Genomic DNA, 23,069 nt, shown 5'->3' on the forward strand with positions numbered 1-23,069 from the left:
AGATAGATAGATAGATAGATAGATAGATAGATAGATAGATAGATAGATGGCACAGTGTGTAATGGTAAGGGAATTTGAAGATCTTCCCTGCCTCTTAATAGGTCTAGGGAATTTGAAGATCTTCCCTGACCCCTTTATGTATCTCACGTGGAGCCCAACAAGAGAAGCTTACTTAGAGGAGGCTTGTTTTTTCAGAAAGTCCCACATCTTTTGTTACTTTATAATTAGGCAGTGGGTCATGAAGGTTGAGATGTCCTCTGACCCTGAAGAAGTCTATTTAAGCTCTAACATGAGGTTTTGCTTTGGGGCTCACTCATGAGAAGAGTTGTGTAATTTTCCTGGGTGAGATTCTGGGTAGCCTTCAGAACCTCAGTTTTGAAAATCCAAATGTTGGTGCTTCTCTCTCTGGTATGTATGTAAGGTTCAGACAACTAGAAGCCCTGTCTTTTGGCCTGTTAAATTGTGTTATTTTCTCTGCTGTTTTTTTTCTGCTTGCAATTTCTGTTTGTATTCTCTAAATTTCAGAGTGCTGACTTTTCCCCCTGAACTAAGTTAATGATATATATGTTTGATAAAAGTGAGACTGTTACACTTTCTTGAGTTGCTTTCCTTTATAAAAGTAGAACAAAAAACCTTTGCTAGCAGCCATCTTGGGTAAGCTAGGTATGAAGGGATGATATCTAAATAGTAAAATTAAGAGGTGGAAAGGAATATAATGGGACGAGGACAAAGGTGAGATAGAATAGACTATCTTACATAAAGGTGGCAAGATAAAGGTTTCACAATGGAGGAGAATAAGGGGGAGGTGAGAGGGAAAGAACCTTAGTCTCATCAAATTTAGATTAAGGGGGAATAACATACGCACTCAACTGGGATTCGTCCCCTACAGAAAAGTAAGGGAGAAGGGAAGGGGGAAGGGGGAATGACAGAAAGGAGGGCATATTGGGGGAGGGGTAGTTGGAAGCAAACACTTTTGAAAAGGGATGAGGACAAAGGAGAAAATAGAATGAGTGGGGGTCCAGGATAGGATGGAGGGAAATGTAGTTAGTCTTTCACATGACTATTTTGGAAATGTTTTGCATACCCTATATCAAGCTTCTTGCCTTTCAGTGAGGGTGGGTGGGGAGGGAAGAAGGGAGAGAATTTGGAACTCAGAGTTTTAAAAACAAATGTTAAAAAAATGTTTGTTACATGCCACCAGGAAAGAAGATATACAGTCAATAGGTATAGAAATCTATCTTGTCCAACAAGAAAGCAACGAGAAAGGGATAAGGGGTGGGGGGTCATAATAGAAGGGAGGGCAGACTGGGGAAAGGAGTAATCAGAATGCATTCCATCTTGGGGTGGGGGTGAGGAAAGAGATGGGGAGAAAATTTGGAACTCAAATTCTTGTGGAAATGAATGTTGAAAACTAAAAATTAAACAATTAATATAAAAAAATATGTATCTCATTCACAAGTCTTTGTAATATTCTGGATCTTAATTCCATTACCATAATATAATCTCCAACTGGGGCTCCTCTGAAAAACTTCAATACCTATTGAGAATTCTTCCACCTGTAATCTGTTCAAGACACCTTCCTTGAGAGTGTAAACGCCTGAACTGAACATACATACCCATGTTTTATATTTTGCTTAGTGGTACTGATCAGAAGGTTGAAAAAGTTGTCTTTTCTTATATCTGTGGAGGGATTTTCACATGCATGTGTGTGCATGCCCAAACACACACACACACACACACACACACACACACACACACACACAAAGGTTTTCTGGAGGATAAGTCTCAAGACTGCATTTTGCTCTACTGCACTTTGTTCAATGAAATGGGTGGTAAAATAGATAGCCATCTAGGTCTTGAGTCAGAAAGAAGTGAGATCATATCTGAACCCAAAATTTTTACTACAAGTGGTACATTAAGAAGTGACTTAACCAGGGAAATGACTCAGATGTACAAAAATTTTGATAGCAAATCTTTTTGGGGTGGTGAAGAACTGGAAATTGATGAAAGCCCATGAATATATGAATGGCTGAATAAGTTGTGATATTTGAATGTAATGGAATGCTATTGTGCTATAAGAAATGATGAGAAGGCAGACAAGAAAAACTTGGAAAGACTTATATGAACTGATGCTGAGTGAAGTGAGCAGAGCCTGGAGAACATTGTACACAGTAAGTCCCACATTGTGTGATGACATACTTTGATAGACTAACCTCTTGTCAGGATTGCAAGGATATTAGACAACTCCAAAAAGTTCATGATGGAAAATGCCATTCATACCCAGAAAAAGAACTATGGAGTCTGAATGAAGATTGAAGCATACTATTTGCTCTCTTGTTTTGTTGTGTGTGTGTGTGTGTTTGTATGTGTGTGTTTTCTTTCTTGTACCTCCTATTCATTCTAACTCTTCTATACAACATGACTGATGTAAAAATACGGTTAATAAGAATGTATATGAGCAGCCTAAATCTGATTGCACACTGTCTTGGGAATGGGGAGGAGGGGGAGACAGAGAAAATTTAAAACATATAGAAGTGAATGTTGAAAGCTAAAAACAAATTAGATAAAAAAAATGACAAACTCTACTTGCTTCAGTAACCTCAAAAGTGAAATAGGGGAAAATAATAATATTTACCTCCTAAAGTTGGTGTGAGGATTAAATGAGATATTTTATTTCTTTCTTATTTCCTCCATCAATATTTCTACTTATATCAAACCTACCAAGAACATGTAAGCATAGTGGCATCTAAATCTGAACGTGTTGAATTTCATTAGAAATATACATGAATTCCAAGGATTTATGTGAGTTTATTTTATATCCTGCAAATTTGTGAAATGTATTTATTGTCTCAAGTAGTTTTTCACTTGATTCTCTAGGATTCTCTAAGTATATCATCATATCATCTGCAAAGAGTGATAACTTGGTCTCTTCTTTGCCTAATTTGATGCTTTGGTTTCTTTTTCTTCACTAATTGCTACTCCTAAAATTTCTAATACTAGATAGAATAAGAGTGGTGATAGTGGACACACTTGTTTCACCCTTGATCTTATTGGAAATGCTTCTAGCTTATCTCCATTACATATAATACTTGCTGATGGCTTTAAATAGATGCTACCTATTATTTTAAGGAAGGCTCCATTTATTCCTCTACTTTCTAGTGTTTTTAATAGGAATGGATGTGGTAATTTATCAAAAGCCTTTTCTGCATCTGTTGAGATAATCATGTGGTTTCTGTCAGTTTTATTGGTGATATGATCAATTATACTGATTGTTTTCCTAATATTAAAACATCCTTGCATTCCTGGAATAAATCCTACATGATCAAAGTCTATTATCATTGTGAGAAGTTGTTTAAGTCTTTTTGATAATATTTTATTTATTTTTTTTGCATCTATATTAATGAGGGAAATTGTTCTATAATTTTCTTTCTCCGTTTTATCTATTCCTGATTTACATGTCAGTAACACATTTGTGTCATAAAAAGAATTTGGTAGGACTCCTTCTTCATTAATTTTCCCAAATAGTTTTGAGTCTATTGGAAGCAATTGCTCTTTAAATGTTTGATAGAATTCACTAGTAAATCCCTTTGGCCCTGGAGATTTTTCCCTAGGGAGTTCAATGATTTCATTTCTGAGATGGGGTTATTCCTCAGCATTCCCATATATTTCTAATGAAATTCAAAATCAAGAGAAAGAAAGAGAAATCCCATTTAAAGTTAATGAAGACATTATAAAATATTTGGAAATCTACCTGCCAAAACAAAACCAGGACCTATGTGATCACAACTACAAAACACTTTTCACAGAAATAAAGTCAGATCTAATTAATTGGAAAAACATCAATTGCTCATGGATGGTTCGAGCTAATATAATAAAACATGACAATTTTACCTAAATTAAATTATATATTTGGTGCCATACCAATCAATTTACCAAAAACCTACTTTATAGAGGTAGAAAAATGTAAGAAAATTCATTTGGAAGAAAAAAAGTCCAGAATATCAAGGGAATTAATTAAAAGAAATACTAGGGAAGCTATATCTGATATACAGATTTTAATCTGTTTTATAAAGCATCAGTCATCAAAACTACTTGGTACTGGCTGAAAAATAGAGAAGTGGATCAATGGAATAGATAGGGCACACAAGTATAAGCAGTCAATGATCATAGTAATCTATTGTTTGATAAATGCAAAGAGCCCAGTTTTGGGGATAAGTATTCACTATTTGACAAAAACTGCTGGGAAAACTGGAATATAATATGGCAGAAACTGGACATAGACCATTATCTAGCACCGTATACCAAAATCAAGCCTAAATGGGTGCATACTATAGGTATAAAGGCTGATATTGTAAGCAATCTCGCAAACAAGGAATAGTTTACCTGCCAGATTTGTGGAGAGGGGAAGACTTTATGACCAAAGAAAAATTAGAGAGCTTTATAAAATGCCACATGGATAATTTTGATTACATTAAATTTAAAAGCTTCTGTAAAAACAAAGCTAATGTAACCAAGATTAAGAGGGAAGTGGGAAATTATGAAAGAATTTTTACAACCTATGTCTCTGATAAATGACTCATTTTTAAAATATACAGAGAATTGAGTCAAATCTATAGTAAAAGTCATTCCCCAATTGATAGTCAAAGGATATGAATAGGCAGTTTTCAGAGGAACAAATTAAATATATCTATAAGAATATGAAATAATGCTATAAATCACTATTGATTAGAGAAATGCAAATCAAAACAACTCTGAAATACCACATCTCACCAGTCAGATTGGCTTAGATGACAAAACAGGAAAATGGAAATTGCTAGAGAGGACGTGGGCAAAGTGGAACACTAATGCATTGCTGGTGCAGTTGTGAACTGATCCAACCATTCTGGATAGCAATCTGGAATTATGCCCAAAGGGCTATAAATAATTTCATACCTTTTGAGCCAGCAAAACCACTTCTAGGGTTGTATGGAAAAGTGATCATAGAAGTGGGAGGAAGACCCCTATATACAAATATATATATATATATGTGTGTGTGTATATATATACATACATACATACATATATACATACATATATATGTGTGTGTATATACATACATACATATATACATACATACATACATACATATATATATATATAAAACAACCCTTTTTGTGGTGGCAGCAAAGAATTGGAAATCAAAGGAGTGCCCATCAATTGGGTAATGGCTGAACAAGTTGTTGTATATGAATGTAATGGAATACTATTGTGCTATCAGAAGCAAGGAGCAGATGGACTTCATATTTACCTGGAGAGGCTTATAAGAACTGATGCTGAGTGAGAAGAGTAGAGCCAGGAGAAATTTGTACACTATTAAAGACACAACATATGTGTGATGACCAAATTTGATAGACTGGACTCTTCTCAGCAATTCAGGGTTATAAGTTAAGCCCAAAAGACTCATGATGGAGAGAGATGTCTACATCCAGTCAAAGAACTAGAAGTAACTGAGTTTGAATCCAGATTGAAGCAAACGACCTGATCTTTTTCTTTTTCTTGTTTGGTTTTATTTCCTCTTTCCCATTGTTCAACCCATCTGATACAATCCTTTATAACCTGACTAATGTCTAATGTGAAAGTATTTGCAGATCCTATACTTGATTGTATGCTGTCATGAGGGGAAGGGAATAGTGGGAGGGAGAAAAAATTTGAAACTCAAGGAATTGTAGAAATGAATCTTATAAACAGTAAACAAATTAATAAAAAAATAATAAAAAAAAATTAATTTGGTGTTGGTAATCCAATGGACTTTATTTTATCTTCTGATTTGTTTTATTAAATTCAAAATAATTTAATTTATTTATTAAGTGCCTATATTTTTACATTTTAATATTCATTTATTAAGTGCCATAACATAGAAATGGATAAAAAAGAAAATGATCCTGTCCTTGAGAACTATGTGTACTATCACACAAAGAAAAGTAAATGAAAGACAATTTGAGGAGGGAGAATGGTAAGAAAATTCCAAATCATGCCATGAAAAGGACATGACTGAAATGACTAAACTACAACAACAAAAGTATTATTAGCCAGAGGGATCTTGCAAACAGTTGTCTCTGAGTTGAACTATGAAAAAATGTTTTGAAATTTAAGATCTAGCAGAGAAGAGGTGTTACACTTGAAAAAGACAAAATCACATGTATGAAAGCAAAAAGATGGAAGAAAGAATCCCTGGTTTGGGTATCAGTTAACAGAACAGTTTGGTTGCAATGTAGGGTATGAGAAAATGAGTAATAGTAAACAAGTCTAGAAAGGTATGTTATAGGGAGAGGAATCTGGGAAGATGGCAGAGTAGGTCAGAAAATTAAAAGCTCTCAAGATTTTCCCCACTGAAAAGACAAAATGGCACCTGAGGGTGAACAAAGTGCAGGTAAAAACAAGGAAGAATTTTCCTGGGACAATTAAAGAAAATCAGAAGAAAAATCCCAGAATTAGGTTTAGGCCCCCAAAAGTGTAAATGCTTCCAGGTCAGGCTGTACTTTAACAACAAGCAACAAGCCCAGATGATAACTAGGTTGGAATGCAGCCTCAGTTCCAGGCTCAGGAACTTTTACTCCCCCATGGTAAAGGGAGTTGGGACTCTGAGCCCAAAAAGATCAATGGAACCTCTGCTGACAAGGAACACCAGATGTAGCAAAGTTGCATTGGCAAGAAGAAAACAGCACATGCCAAGTGATTACAGAAGCAGTGGGGCTGAATGTCCCTGACTGTGGGCACATACAGGAGGTTGAAAGTTTAGCTTTGCATTAAGATCAGAGGGGAGAAATGAAGATCTGGAGCAAGAGGTACAGGGGTAGAGGTGATTATAAAAATTAAGCTAATACTACAAAAAATGTATAGACAAAGGAGAAAGAATACAACCACAGATGGTCATTATGGGAATAGAGAAGAATAGGATTCATCTTTTGAGGACATTGAAAAAAAAACCCACTCTACCCAGAGAGCAATGTCAAATAGTCACCTGCTCAAAAAAGAATTCACAGAAGTACTTAAAGAAAAAACTTTAAAAAACAAATGAGATGGAAAAAATACTAAACAAAAAATAAAAATAATCTAAGAAAAACATGAAGATTATGAAAAGAAAGTTAAGCAATTGGAAAAGAAGATCTAGAATCTTAAGAAAGAAAATGAAATTTTTAAAATTAGAACTGGGCAATGTGAAGCCAGTGAAGTTATAAGCAATCAAGAAATAATTAAAACACAAAAAAATGAAAAAAAATAGAAGAGAAAGTGAAACATCTTTAAAAAAAAACTGATGTGGAAAATAGACCAAGAAGAGAAAACATAAGACTAGGACTTCCTGAAAGTTGTGATAAAAGAAATAATCTTGATACAATAATACAAGAATTTTTTTTTAATTTTTCCGATGCCTTAGAACAAGGTGAAAAAGTAGAAAAAGAAAATCCATTGAGCACCATTTTAAAGAGATCCTATGAGTAAAACCCATACAAATATTATAGCCCAATTTCACCCCCCTCCCACAGCTAAAGGATAAAATATTAACAACAAAAAAAATCAATTTAAATATAACAGTGGCACGATTAGAATCACACTAAAGGACTGCCAGTTTTGGAACACTATACATTGAAGATCAAAAGAACTGGAACAATGACCAAAATTATCATATCCACCAAAGTTAAGCACAATCCTGAATGGAAAAAAAAATGAGCATTTGATCAAATAGCAGACTGTCAAGACTTTGCTTAAAAAAAAACATACGTGTGTGTGTGTGTGTGTCATTAGCGGTTAAGCAGTTCATAAGAAAGATTGAAGTAATTCTGAGTGTGATACAACCTTTAAAAATAAAGTCACTTAGGAACAGCTAGAAAGATTAATTATTTTCTACAAATGAAGTGCAAGAGGAAATAGTTACAGAGTGATTAGATGGGGGAGGAAGGCTGTTAGTTCTAGAAATCTACTTTCATTGTAAATGGGTTTAAGAGTGAACAATATATATGTATCTAGAGTAGTATAAAAGTCTTCTCAATTCAGAAGAAATTAAATGGTACAGGGATAGGAAAGGGAGATAGGACCAAGGAGGTATTTCTAGAGGGGAGGGTGAGGGAAAATTTTAAAGGGGGGTATACAAGGGTGCTTAGATCAATGGCAATGGGAGGATAAGGGAGGGATCTCTAGATTGAAGGATGAGGGAATAGGGTTTGGGGTGGCAGGTCGAGGGGAGGAAGAAGGAAAAGAACAAAGTAAAAATATTCAGCAGATAACAAAAGAAAACCTACATGAAGCAAAGAAAAGTTGGACAACTTTCACTATAAGGCACAGTATTTAATATATAGATTTTTTTGAAATGATAAGTTATTGCTATATATTCTGAATCCTCTACTATGTTCTGCTGTGCATATGAAATTGTTTTTCTTTTCTTATATATTAGAGTTTGATATTTAAGTTTATAATATTTTTTCTTTTCCTGTCATATATTTAAGTTTTAGCACTTGTTTAATTTTTTAAAATAGATTAGAAAGATGTGTTATATATTGTAAAATGCCTTAAATGGCTTGGTGGGAAACTTATATTTTATGGGGATGGCAATAGAGAGTCATCGAATGTATACATAAGTCACAGATATGTACACATATGCATATATTTATAATAATAAGGGGATTTCTTGGTCAGATTTATTTTTTCCCTCATAATTCCTTCTTTATTACTGAAGACTTTTTAAAAATCTTTTCTTACCTAATGTTGCTTTCCTATGTTATTTCCCTATTTGGTGATATATCTTAGAGCTGGACTTCTATTGAATATGCTTCACCTAATTTAGATATGTATACCTGTGTTGCAGAAAGAAAAGTGCCAATTCTCATGTATTGGGATAACTAACCTAAAGCAGGTCAAAACAATCTAACTTAGAAGATATGGATTGGAGGCCCTGGAAATACATTTTGGCATATAAGTCTCTTTCCTCACACTTCCCGTCATAGATCTTGTTGAAGTAATTGGTGGGAATTTTCATGTATTAAGAAAAAAATGACAAGTTAAATACTTAACTGACTTCATTTACAAGTTGCAATAACTTATAACCCTCAAAATGGTATGAAATTGTATCTCATATTTATTCATTGTCCAGTTGTCAAGAATGACTTGCCTTTTTTAATAATGTTTTAGATATTTGAATGACCAATTCTGCTATTAATTCATTCATACAAATAGTAACTCACCTATCTGAATAGAAATCAATATTTATTTATATGACTACACTACATTATTAGATAAAAATAATAGTAAATGTATTACTGATTAGATTACTTTCTCTCTTCAACTTTCATTAGAAATTTATGACATGGCACAATTAACAATAATAATTAAGAGTAGTAGAAAGATGTATGTAATTTTGTGAAATATATTCCTATCAATATTTTACTGCAGTCTTCAATTTTTTCAATAGATGGCACTAACATTTTCCATATTCATAAAGTATTTAGTCAATGATATTCTGTGATATTTTATTCTTTAATTGTGTATGAATTTCAGTTACACTGAAACTGTATTTTGAAAACTGCCAAACATCTTTGAAAATATTCATTATAGTTAATTTTATATTTAAACAAAAATTCAAGGCTAAGATTTTGCACCCAAGTTTTGTGTTCCTCCAGATAACTTCTCCTAAAATGTCCTAAAATAGTCAGAAATCTGGATTACTGAGGCAAAATGTTAGAAAAGCACAATCTTGCCTCTGGTTAACTGTCAAATAAGCAGATTTATTTGACAGACCGTTATTGTTTTGTTTTTTTACCTCTCACAATACTTATCATTTATAATATTACCACCTCCACCCAACAATTACTGGTACCCATTATATATATGTATATATATATATAAATATATATATATATAATGTATGTATGTATTTATGTATATTCGTACTATGGAACCTAGGATTGTTGATTGCTAATCAGCTGTAAAATGTGCTTTACTGACACTTATTTGCTACACCATCACAAAGAAATAATTTTGCTTCTTTGGTACTCTTTTTCCTCATATGCAAAATTTAAAAGAATACAAAATCCAATTCTCAGATTTGTGATACACCAGTGACATAAATACATAAATGATTTGAAAACTTGGAAGTCTATAGGTATGACTTTTCTTATTGTTGCTAAAGTCATTATCTCAGATGTTCCTATTTAAGAAATGTGTCCCTTGAGGCTCAAATCAAGTTTTAACTTTCTTTATTCATTCTTTATGGTTCTTCCATGATGTCCAATGAATTGAAGGCTTACTAAGGTTTTGTTGAATTATCTCGGCCCACGCTGAACTAGAAGATGGTATACTTAGCTGACTGAAGATAAGTTACTGAATTTGATTCAATGAACATTTTTAGCACTTCCTACTCATGAAACATTTACCAGTCACTTGGGGTAGAAAGGCAAGAAATATGGCAGTTCCCAAATACAAGTGACTTATTTTTATTATACTGTAGGAGCCATGTTAAAAGATAAATATCATGCATGGTACGTTATGATGGACTGAAAGAGATCTAGATTGCTTTAAGATAATTTGAGCAGGGATAGATCCATTGTAGATTGGGGAATGGAATAAGTTAAAGAATTATGGTGTAAGCAAAATCAGTTATGAATTGGCTCCTATTTCCTTCTCTATTTACTCCCCCTCTTTATCAGTAAGGGCCTAAATTAGGTCTTTTTTATGTGTAGTTAAGGCTTGCCTCCCAATGTCACTGTCATTCTCTAGGATATCTCACTAATCCAATCTGCACACAACCTGACAGATTTAGGATTCCCAGATGAAGTAGTGTCAGATATGTATGATACACAACTCTTAGCAGCCAAGTAATAATTCACATATAAGGGAGATACATTACTACTCCTTTTCAGTCTAATTCTTGAGCCCAAACCTTTATATAAAATCAGTCACAATGATGCCATTAACTCTTGAATGTAAAAATCTAATAAATGAGAAGACAAAGGCAATAATAATAATAATAACTAGATTGAAGACTAGATCAGAAATAATCACATTTACTCAATAGAAGATAAAAACAAAGAACTAATAAATAAATAACAGATCATAACATTTGATCAAGAAAAGACCAGAGCAGGTATAAATTACTATATTAGTCCAACAAAAACCCCAGGCATACTCTCTCACGATGGAGGAAATTTAGTGCACACTTAAGGGTATACAATTTTATTCTTGAGGAATAATAAAAATCTTAAAAAATCACTTTTTTGCTAGCTGCTCCTCTCCTTGTGCTCACAGATTTCTTGATGGCCAAAGTTACTCTTAAATTATTTTTTTCTTTTTCAAATGCTTTATTAAATTCTAGTTTACATCATTCATTTTCACAAGATTTTGAGTTGCAAATTTTCTCTCTGTTTTCCCCCTACAAACACCCCAAAATAGTGATCCCACAGGATATCCCATCCTCCAATCTGCTCTCTCCCATAACTTCCCCCATCACCCCTCCAATTTTCCAGTAGAGCAAGGTGGATCACTATGCCCCAGTGCCTGCATATCTTATTTCCCAAGTACATGTAAAAATATATTAATAATACATATATATATATTAAACATTTGATTTTAAAACTTTGATTTACATATTCATTCTCTTCCACCCTTATCACCCATCCTTATTGGGAAGATAAGCAATTCAATATAGGTTGTACATGTGTAGCTATGCAAAACATTTCCATAGTGGATATATTGTAAAAGAATGACTGTGTTTACCGCCCTCCTATCCCAACTCCCACTTGTTCTATTCTTTACTTTGATCATGTCCCTTTTCAAAAGTGGGTTCTTCTAACTTCCCTCCTCCCCAGCCTGCTCTTCCTTCCATCACCCCCCTCTCATGTCCTTCCCCTCTAAACTCCTGTAGGGTGAGATACCCTGTTTATTGTGTATGTCATTCCCTCCTTAAGTAAAATTCAATGAGAATAAGTTTGACCCATTCCCTTTTGGGTTCCTGTTCTTCCCCTCGATTGTAACCATTTTCCCTTACCTCTTCTATATGAAAGTTTACCCAATTCTGTCTCTCCTCATCTCCTTTTATTACATTACTCTTTAACCTCTCAATTTCACTTATAAGTACCATCCCTTCCTATTCAATTGGTCCTGGGCCCTCTATCTATATATGCCTGTACACATAAATATCCACACACACACACATATGGGTGTATCCGTACAACCATATATGCTCCTATATAGACATATATAGGTATGCATATATCTATATATATATGTATATATACACATACATATAGGTATGCACACACACACACACATATATATATGTATATATATAAATATTTCTATTCTCTTCAACTACTGTCATACTGAAAAACAATTTTGAAAGGTACAATTATTGTTTTTTCCATGTAGGAATGTAAATAGTTTAAATCAATAAGTTTCTTATGATTTCTTTTCCCTGTTTATCTTCCCATGATTCTCTTGTTTCTTGTATCTGAATGTCAAATTTTCTATTCAATGCTGGTTTTTTCATCAAGAATGTTTGAAAGTCCTCAATTCCATTGAATTTTGTCAATATTTTCAATATTCCATTGAATAGTTTCCCCTGAAACATGATACTAATTTTGATGTGAAGGTGATTCTTTATTTTAATTCCAGCTCCTTTGATCTCTGGAATATCATATAACAATCCCTTCAGTTCCTCAGTGTAGAAGCTGGCATATCCTGTCTTATCCTAATTGTGTTTCCACAATATTCAAATTGTTTTTTTTTTCCAGGCTGCTTGTAATATTTTCTCCTTGGTCTGGGAATTCCAGCACCTGGAAATAATATTCCTAGGAGTTTTCTTTTTGGGATCTTTTTTCAGGTGATCAGTGGGTTCTTTCAACCTCTATTTTGCCCTCTAATTTTAAAACAACAGGGAAATTTTCCTTGAGAATTTCTTGAAGGATGATTTTTAGGTTCTTTTTTTTATCATGGTTTTCCAGTAGTTCAATAATTCTAAAAATATCTTTCCTTGATCTATTTTACATGTCACTGGTTTTCCCAATGAGATAGTTCACATTGCCTTATTTTTTTTTTCATTTTTGGGTCTGTTTAATAGTATCTTCATTTCTCATAAAATCACTAGCTTCAATTTGCTCCAGTCTAATTATGAAGGAATCATTCCCTTTGGTGAGCTTCTGAGATTCTTTTTCCATCTGTTGAATTTGTTTTTTTTTAATCATTTTTCTCCTCATTTCCATTTTGAGCCTCTTTTGTCATTTGAGTTAATCTATTTTTAAGGTATTATTTTCTTCAGTCAGGTTATTACTCTCATTTCAGAATTTTCTTGCATCGTTCTCATTTCTCTTCCTAGTTTTTCCTCTACTTCTCTTATTTGGTTTTCAAAATCCTTTTTTAAGCTCCTCTGTGGCCTGTAACCAGTTTGTATTTTTCTTTGAAACTTTTGGTGCAGGAGTTTTGACTTTGCTGTCTTCCTCCTTTTCCATGCTTTGGTCCTTTTTGTCCCCAAAATAAGAGCGTAAAGTTGGAATGCTCTGCTTGTTTTGTTTCCTTTACTTCTCATGTTGCCACACAATTACTTGGCTTTTGAGCTTTTTTCCACAGTAGGTCTCTGCTACCAGACCAGGGATCTTTGTCCCAATCAATGGGGTTTTCTCAGCAGCTGGAGATGTTAGTTTGGTGCCTTCTCTGAGCCTCCACACAATCTGGAAAGCTGATTACACACCCCAGGCGCTCTGCCCTATACCACAATGCAGATCTAAGTAGGTTAAAGCAAGAGTGATTACCCACCTCAGACTGGTTGCTTGGTCCCCCTACAATCTGCAAGCCAGGAGCTAAAGCTGCCACATGGCAGAGGCTGCAGGGCCATGATGCCTCTGCAACTTCTCCCTCCATAGGGTAAAGGCCGGAACACACTCCAGAACTCCCAGGTCCCAAAGTCCACACTGCACTGACCTCTCACTTTGTCCTTAGCATCTATGTATTGATAATTCTGGATACCAGCATAGCTGCTGGTGATCTGAAGTCCCTCAAGCCGGCTGCTGGTTGTAGCCATCCTAAAGATAAAACCTTGTACTCTCGCAGCTGGGCTTGGTTCCCAGAGCACTCTACTGGCCCCTTCTTGCTGGGCTGCTGGACTGTCTTCAGTAGGGAGTTAGCTTCTCTCTGTCATTTTGTGGGTTCTGTAGGTCCAAAGTTTGTCTAGAGTCATTTTTTACATGAATTAGAGGAGATGGAAGCCAGAGAAACACAGAAGTTTTGTTTCTACTCCGTCATCTTGACTCTGCCCCCCCAACTTTTCTGTTCTTGATGTGGTAATGCAGAAGCATGTTCTTTCCCCTCAAAATTACTTTTAACAGGGCACTGAGAGAAAATGTTACACTTTTTCAATTACCAGCTGCTCCCCAAAGTGGGAGAACTGTCGAATTCCTCAGATGTGCAAGTAGCAAAGGATACAGCTTTGTCTAATTACTTTCCAAGCTTTTTTCTAAAAATGAAGCACAGCTAACAGAAAAAGACAAATAAATAAATCTTCTCTTTCCCCATGGTTTCTCCTTCTCAAAGGAGAGTACTTCATACAACAACATAATTAACTTGCCCATACTGTAGATAGCAATAGAAAGCAAAAAGGACCAATAGTTCTTCATACATTTAGAGGACTCAGCTCTCCCCTAATGAAAGAGTTTCCATGCAGTTTCCTGTACCTTTCTCTAACCATTCACCAAGGTCATGATTTCAATCTGCAAAGTCAGCTGAAGAGTCAGTGCTATCCTTTGGTGACGGAGTTTATTGTCACTCTCCCTGCACTCACCTTACTCTACTTTGTATCTCTCATTACCATCCCCACCACCACCACAACCACAGTTGCTTTTCAGGCTTCTTATAGCTTCTAATGACCTAAATCTTAGTCCTCCACTGGTCAATGATAACATTTTACTTCCTGAGGCAGAACTCAAGAAATCCAACTTTCTGCTGGGTATCAAATCAATAATTCTTATTCTTTCTAGCCAGAGTCCCTAGTTCTTTAATTTCTAATTATTATATATAAAACCTTTGAAAAGAGTTGCAAGCAATGAACTGATGGACCACAATATCCTGAAGTTACCATTACCTTAGTTATTCCTCTGCCTTTCAGAACATTCATATAATTTCTAATATTGTCTGCATCTCTCAATATTTTATCTTAGAAACGGTTTCTTCATAATTTGATTTTAATAATTTCTTTAACCAGCTGTTGTTCTTCTTCTTCTTGTTAAAAAAAAATACCTGTTCATATACAAGAAAGGTAACACAGGAAAGGAGGAGAAGACATTGTGGTCTGAATGATTTCGCATTGATATTTGTCTTTAGCCAGGTTATCAATGTTTATCTCTTGAAGCTCTTCCAGGCTGTGACTCTCCAAACTTACATGAATCCACTTAGCTAATGAGTAAGTCACAGCTTATGACATAAGGTAATGATTCTGAATCTTGTGCCATCACCATCTTATATTTATTTACCACTGATTCAACTCTTTATAACATAACACAGTTGGTACAAAACAGTTATTCTCTATTACCCCAACCAGCATGCATGCATAGAAATGGATTCATTATGAATTAGTTTACTATTGTAGAATATAAAACTTAAAGTACTTATGAAAGAAATTAAGCCAATAAAATGTATAATGGAATTGATAATAATTGTTATTAACAACATTATCATTATTATAGTTAAAAATAAATAATTATGTCACTGTAAAGTACCTCCAAGATTAATATGTCTATTGTGTATTACTTACCAGGCAGATGCAAGAGATAAAGAGTAAGGGCAGCCAGCAAGAACAGCAAAGGTATCTAGGAGTGAGCAAGCCTAGTTCTTTGCAGACTCATGATTGCCTCCTTTCGTCAAACAGACTTAATCTATGGCTAGTGTACCTGTCTGCTAAAAATATTTGAAGCAAGTTTTTCAGATAAAAGTCCTATTTTCGCAAACATATTGAGAATTGAGTCAAATTTATTAAAACATAAGTCATTCCCAAAATGATAAATGACTAAAAATTATGATCACTTTTCAGATTGAGTAACCAAAGTTGTCTATAGACATATAAAAATACTCCTACTATTGATTGAAAAATTCAAATTAAAATAATTCTGAGGCACTACCTCATACCAAATGGATTGGGTAATAAGACAGAAAGGATAAATGAGAAATGGTTGAGTGGATATGGGAAAAAAAGTGAGACATCAATGCACTGCTGATGGAGTTGTGTAATGATTCAACCATTCTGTAGAGCAATTTTGAAGTATGCCCAAAGGGCTATAGAACCATATATGCCCTTTGACATAGCAAAAAAACAAAGCTACTAGGTATGTATCCCAAAAGAGATTAAAAAAAGGAAAAGTGATCTTTATGTACAAAAATATTTATAGCAGTTCTTTTCTGGGATCAAAGAATTGGAAAGTGAGGACATACCCATCAATTAGGGAACGGCTGAACAATTTGCAATATGTAATTATGATGGAATATTATTATACTATAAGAACTGAAAACAGGATGCTCTCAGAAAAAAACTGGAAAGAATTGCATGGCCTGATGCAAAGTGAAATATATTATGTACAAAGCAATAACAATATTGTAAGATGATAAGCTATAAATAACTTTGCTATTCTGAGCAATATAACAATGCAGGATAATTCTGAAGGATTTAGGATGAAAAAAAAAAAAAAAGATATCCATCCCAAGAGAAAGAATTGATAGACTCTGAATACAGATTGAAGTATACTTTTTTACTTTATTTTTATTAAGATTTTTTGTTTTTTTATGTTTTATTTCACAGCACGACTATTGTGGTTATGTTTTTCATGACTACACATGTACATTCTATATTGAATCACTTGCCTTTTTAATGAGTGTTTGCAGGGTGGGGAGGGCAAAAAGGAAGGGAATTTGGAACTCAAAGCTTTAAAAGCTAATACTAAAAATCGTTTTGCATGTAACAGGGGAAAAATAAAATATTAAATTAAAAAACTTAAGGTTTCATTTGTTTTGTAATTGGTACACATTATACTATGGTCATTTGTTAATAATGTGCTTCCTTAAATATAGTACCCAGAACTAAACATGATACTCAGATATACTATGATTATTTTTTTTTATTTTGATCATTTGTAATCATAATTTTAAATTATAAATGGATGATTTTGCTTAGTTTGATTATAAAAATAACATCATTATCAAGTAATCATATAAAATTTATTGCTAATTGAATTATATATTCCACTAATTGGCATTATATAGTAAATGACTGAATTCAAGAGGTTTATTTCCATTAAATAAGAACAAATGTTAACATTCACACAGTCCTATGAGGTAGGTTCAACTACCATCATGAAGATCAAACTAAGTTAATTAATACAGTCTGCACATGTATTCAAGATGAAAACAAAAGGACTCTGGACTTGATGAAGGAAGGACATTCCTTCTATGGAGTTTCATATAAATAATATTATTTGCAAAGACTATAAGAGAAATTATAATTTGGTAAATTTAGGGAAAGGGAGATTTCTCAAGTTCATCTTAAAAATATGAGGCAGAGTAATATAATGAAAAAAGTGTTGGATTTAATTTTAAATCCTTCCCGTGACATTTTTTACCCATATGATCTTGAGATTAAGCCATCTAACCTCACGCTTCTCATCTGTGAAAGAGTGTGGATTGAATTGTTTTGGAGATATATTCCAGCATAGAACTATGATTCAATATTTCTGAAATTTGTCATATTTTAGCTCAAACATAATGCATTATTTTAAAATGATTCATTAGCAACATGATTCAACAAACTATGCATGAATTTGAAATCATAGGAAAAAACCCTTTAAAGAGGGATTAAATAAATGTATTAATTATGATGTGAAATTCATTTTAGAACATATAAATTAACAAATACTCATGAAAATTAGAAAAGGTACTTAAAATCCAATTAAATTATCTTCAAAGTGCCCTCATACTAAATCTTTAAGATCGAATAAGTCTTATTATCACATTAACCTCTTTTCCACTCTCCTGTGACACAAATGTCATAAAATTAATTATTCACTATCCTGTCCACTATTGACCATTGTATATGTGTTTGGAAACATTACTAATATGCCTGGATACGTGCGGATATACTCTACAGAAAAGTGTTTCATTTTTCCAGATTAATGTTTCTATGCTATCTATAGTTTATAAAATAAAAGAGTTATAACTTCATAAAATCAGAACAAATTATGATGCTACTGAGGGGGAAAAATGGAAGAGTTAATAAAATATGTACAATACATTTTTGTTTTTTTTTTGGTACAACATTAGAGACCCATGGCTTCAATCACTCTATCCTGCATTCTGACCCAATGACCCATCTAATCCATGCCTGACAAGATATTTTAATGCTATATTCCATCTTAGTCAGGCACAAGAAAAATATTATCCAAGTATGAGTCAGCTGTCTGAAGAGGTCATTCATTCTAGTGTTCCCTTTTCAAAAAGCTCTTGTCAAGAATGAGGAATAGAGTGACTAGTCATTATGAGTGACTAGGACTAAGAGAAAGGAAATAGAGGTGTTACAGCATTACACATATGTCCCTTGTAAATGCAGACACATGTAAACACCAAATAATTTGAAAATTTCCAGCCATCCTGTTATATATCCTAGAATTCTAAAAATGATTTACTTTATGGGGGGGAAAAAGCAGAGAAAAAATGAATTATTCTAACAGAATGACAGTGTTAAATCCTGCTTTTTATTTGCTTTGCCTTTATCTTCTGAGATGACTCTGAGTTCTCTCCTATATAGTGCTAATTCAGCATTTTTGCTACTTGAAGAGCAATTGAATCAAGGAGGTTATCATTATGCTACATGTGGGAATAATTAAGAGCATGAAAGGTGCTTTTTTTTTTAAAGCAGTGATTATTGCTGGTATTTTCAGGGAACACTAATCAGTCATTCTTGTTTTCTTTTTGCCAATAATTAGCATGTAATCTGCATAGTTAGAACAGAACTCTGAAAAACATTGATTTCTTACATATCTTCCAACCAGATCTGAAAAGAGAATAGTGTATCTTAGAAATGGGTTGTAATATTCATGTAAAAAATACCTCACATTTACATAGTGCTTGCATATTAGAGACTGTAGTAATCTTGTAAGGTAAGTAATTGAACTATTATTTTGACCATTATAAAAATGAGAAGACTGAAATTCAGGGTTGTGAGATAAAATGCCAGGTATCACTTGGCTAGTAAATGCCAAAAGGTGGTCGTGGAAAGAGATATCTATAATTGGAGGGTACATTAGAAATAACTTAATATACCTCTTCTTTTACAGATAAGGTAATTGAACACCAAAGAGATGGAGTGATTTGTTTAAAATAAGATGCATAACTAGATATTATTTGATGATAATAGTACAAAGGATGGCATAAACACAGAAGAAGAGAAGGTAGCTCATTCTCCCAAAATGGTCCAAACCTAGAATTATTGGGCATAAGAGGAATCAAGTCAAAAGCCAAATTCTTCTTAGATTTGTTACCAATGTGGCATGGTCCAGGAGAGGACTATGAGGCAAGAAATGGGGAAGCATTTGCCCCAGAGGGGAATAATTATGTCAATACCTCGTGAGGAAGTCCCATTGATCCTGTGATTATTACAATTTTACCAAAATAATGAAAAAAAACTAGTTGACATTCATATAGTTCTTACTCTGTGCTAAGCACTTTTCAAATATTATCTCATTTGATCATTTGAGTAGTTATACTCTAGGAGTTAGGTGTTATTATTGTCCCTATTTTACAGATAAGGAAATGGAGATAAAGACCAGTTAAATTACTTGCTCAGAGACACAAAGTAAATAAATGTTGGAGGTCAAATTTTAACTCAGGTCTTCTTGATTCAACTCTTAGCCCTCGACTGACCTGCACCATCCAACTGCCTTTAGAATTCATCAAGGTAAGCACCACACCCAGAAATAATTGGCCTTGTAACCTTGAGCAAGTTACTTAACCCCAATTGCTTTAAAAAATAAAAAGAATTCATCAAGGTAGAAAGTAGAAGAAAAAGGATTCAAACTCAGTCTTCTGATGATATTTCCTGCATAAATTGTTTTCATTCTAATATTTTTGAAGATTTAGTAGGCCTATAAGCATATTCCTTGATCAAAATCTTTTATTTTTTCCTTCCCTTGAATACCAATATCATACCATTTTTCTTATTTGCCACATTCTAATATTATACATGAATAGGATAATAGAACTGAGGTATCTGAACTAGCATTTAAGTTTAACATTCTATAAAGCATAAAAGATCAAAGAAAACAAATAAATATGGAAACTGTACAGAAGTGGTAGAATATATGGACTATCCTTTTAGAACTGATTTGTAATTTTTTTGAGACTTGAATTTGTAGGGTCATTTTAAATTTAAGTTATCTTCCCAACACATTTATTCTTCTATGTATATTTTCCCAAATTGAGTAAGGTACCACTGAGCTTCTTACTATTTTACAAATATCTTTAGTTTTTCATTAAAATGTCATATTTATATTAACATGTGAGTTCATAATCATTTTAAATGAGTTAATGTCAAAAATGTATCTGTTTTAGTTTTTAATAAGATAAAAATAAATAGATATGACCCACACAAATCAAAGCTCTTTGGAGTCCTCAATAAATTTTAAGCATATAAATGGGTCCAGAAATGAAAAAAAAATAGCATCTGTGTATTAATTTAATCATCAATCTTTGAAAATAACTATTTTACAAATTCTTCTTTTTGGCATTTCAAGTCATTCATAATCTGTCTCAAAAGGATCTTTCTGATCTTATTATGTAATAACATTAATCTTTATGCATACTATTAACAAATGAAATCAAATGATGTAATATCTTTAAGTTCTTATCTTATCTATTCTTATCTGCCTGGCACATTGTAGAGACAATATAAATGTTTATTCCCTCAACTCATTTCTGGTCCAGTCCAATATTCTTGTTCTTCCACAATCAAAACACTCTGTTTCCCATACTCATACCACAGACAAGTTATACCACATCCATGGAATGCAGTTATTCTGTATCTAAACCTTAGAACACTTAGTTTCCTTTTAGAATCAGCTCGGGAAGGATCATGAAACCCATCCTGAACCCTTCAGTTGCTAATTGCTCTCTGTACTCCCTCCCCCCTCAAAAAAAGAACACAACTATGTTTCATGATGTACAGCTATGTAATATAATTCACACTCATCACATTATTAGATCTAAAACTGGAAATGACCTCAGAGGCGAACTAGTCAAATTCCCTCATTTAAAAGAGAAGGATACTGAGGTTATGGAAGATGAAGAGACTTCTTTAACACAACAGAGGTTAGTTATATCAAAAGAAGAACTGAGCCCAGACCTCCTGATTCGAGAATAAGTATTCTTCCCCCTGTACCACACCTTTCTTGTTTATATGTGGTTTGCTATATATGTTGTTTTTTTTTCCCTCTCTAGAATGTAACCTCCTGGAGGGTCAGGGATTTCTCCCCTTTCATGTCTTAATCCCCAGCACTTAACACAGGATATCTGTCATGACTAAGTACCACAATACACACCACTAGACACGGTAAACATTTGGTAAATGTTTGTTATAAGAGATGTTATTTATATTATTAGTATAATTGGATTTCATAGTTAAAAGAACCTTCTTAAAGTAGAAATTTTTAAGCTTTTTGTACATGTCATGTAGAATAATTGGCTGACTGTTAAAGCCTTCTCAGAATGTTTTACACTTTAATGCATAAAATGAACTACCTAGTGTTACAAAGGAAGTTAATTATATTTAGATATAATTGTCAATTTAAAAATAAAACAAGTTTGTGGAGTCCATGTCAAGATGTCTATTTTAGAACATCTAAATTCAATAATTTGATTTTACATGTAAGGAAACCTAGGCTCAAAAGGGTTATTTTTTTGTCCAGAATTTAACAAAGTTAGTTTTTGGCCAAGTGAGAAGTACCTCCCAGCACCCTGGATTCTCAGTTCATTTTTATTCCTGTTGTACTCAGTCATTTATTTTCGTAAATTATTTTGAGGAGACAAGCTCACAAAGGATTCTAAATCACAAAGAAGAATCTTCATATGGGAATACTATTGGTTCCATACTGATCCTTATTGACAAATAGATAATTAATGCTGGAATCATCATTAGTGGCAATAATATTAATTTAATATGCTGAAATATGAAATTTGTTTAGATATTTTAAAATTAATCTTCATAGTATCCCCTATCCATTGGGGGCAAAATTACAATCTAGCTTCTAAATAATGTCACAGAGAGAGCTATGAGATAGTTCTTGATTCAGGACTATGTGACTGAATTGAGTCAAGGGGAGGGGCAAGTGTAGGAAGGTGGCAAATTTCCCTTGGATGTAAACAACTAGTAAGCAATTAAGCAAATATGAAGCTGAAGTGTTTTTGTGCTTAAGGTAGCTTAAATTATATTTCTCATTTTAATTTTTTTAATAAACCCCTGGGTTTGGGGTTTTATAGTTAAAAAGAGATTTGGAAAGGGAATTTAGGTTGCCTGTGCTTTTAACATCCACTTCAAAAGTAGTATGCACTAAAAGGACAATAAAAAGGCATAAAACTAATTTGAGATTAGAATACTATATGATTTTATTAAAATTATTTACTTTTAGATCATGAGGCTTTAAAAAATATCCTTATATATATTCACTTAGTTGAAAACTTAGAAATGAAGTAGCATTATATTCTCTTGCTAGTAAACCTTAATATATTTTTTTAATCCAGTGAACCAAGGAATATAATTACTGAAACAAGGTGCTTCTTACCATTCACTTGGAAGATATGAGTCTGATATAGTTTATCATAGCCATCTGCATAGCAGGTATAATTCCCCATATGCGAGGTGGTAACTTTAGTAATGTATAGGGATCCATCATCTCCAAAATCCTATAGGAAAGAAATAGAAAACAAGGTGAACTACACTATGAGTCAGGAGGCTGTGTGTGTCTGTGTGTGTTTTGTAAATCACTTAATGCAATCCCTGGTGCGTAGTAGGGGCTTTATAA

At 33.4% G+C, this 23,069-nt stretch overlaps 1 protein-coding gene across 1 annotated transcript in view; it reads right to left on the reverse strand.

Moving 5' to 3' along the window:
- Positions 1-23,069, reverse strand: part of FSTL5 (follistatin like 5) — a 1,185,743-nt gene that overhangs the window by 229,486 nt on the left and 933,188 nt on the right. The window contains exon 8 of the mRNA XM_069097493.1: positions 22,830-22,950. Coding sequence (XP_068953594.1) covers positions 22,830-22,950 — 121 coding nt within the window. The remainder of the gene's footprint in view (positions 1-22,829; positions 22,951-23,069) is intronic.

The sequence above is a fragment of the Petaurus breviceps genome, unplaced genomic scaffold (assembly GCF_028583685.1).
Source record: "Petaurus breviceps papuanus isolate PSGF00001 unplaced genomic scaffold, PetGlider_PUasm1.0 126, whole genome shotgun sequence".
Lineage (NCBI taxonomy): Eukaryota > Metazoa > Chordata > Mammalia > Diprotodontia > Petauridae > Petaurus > Petaurus breviceps.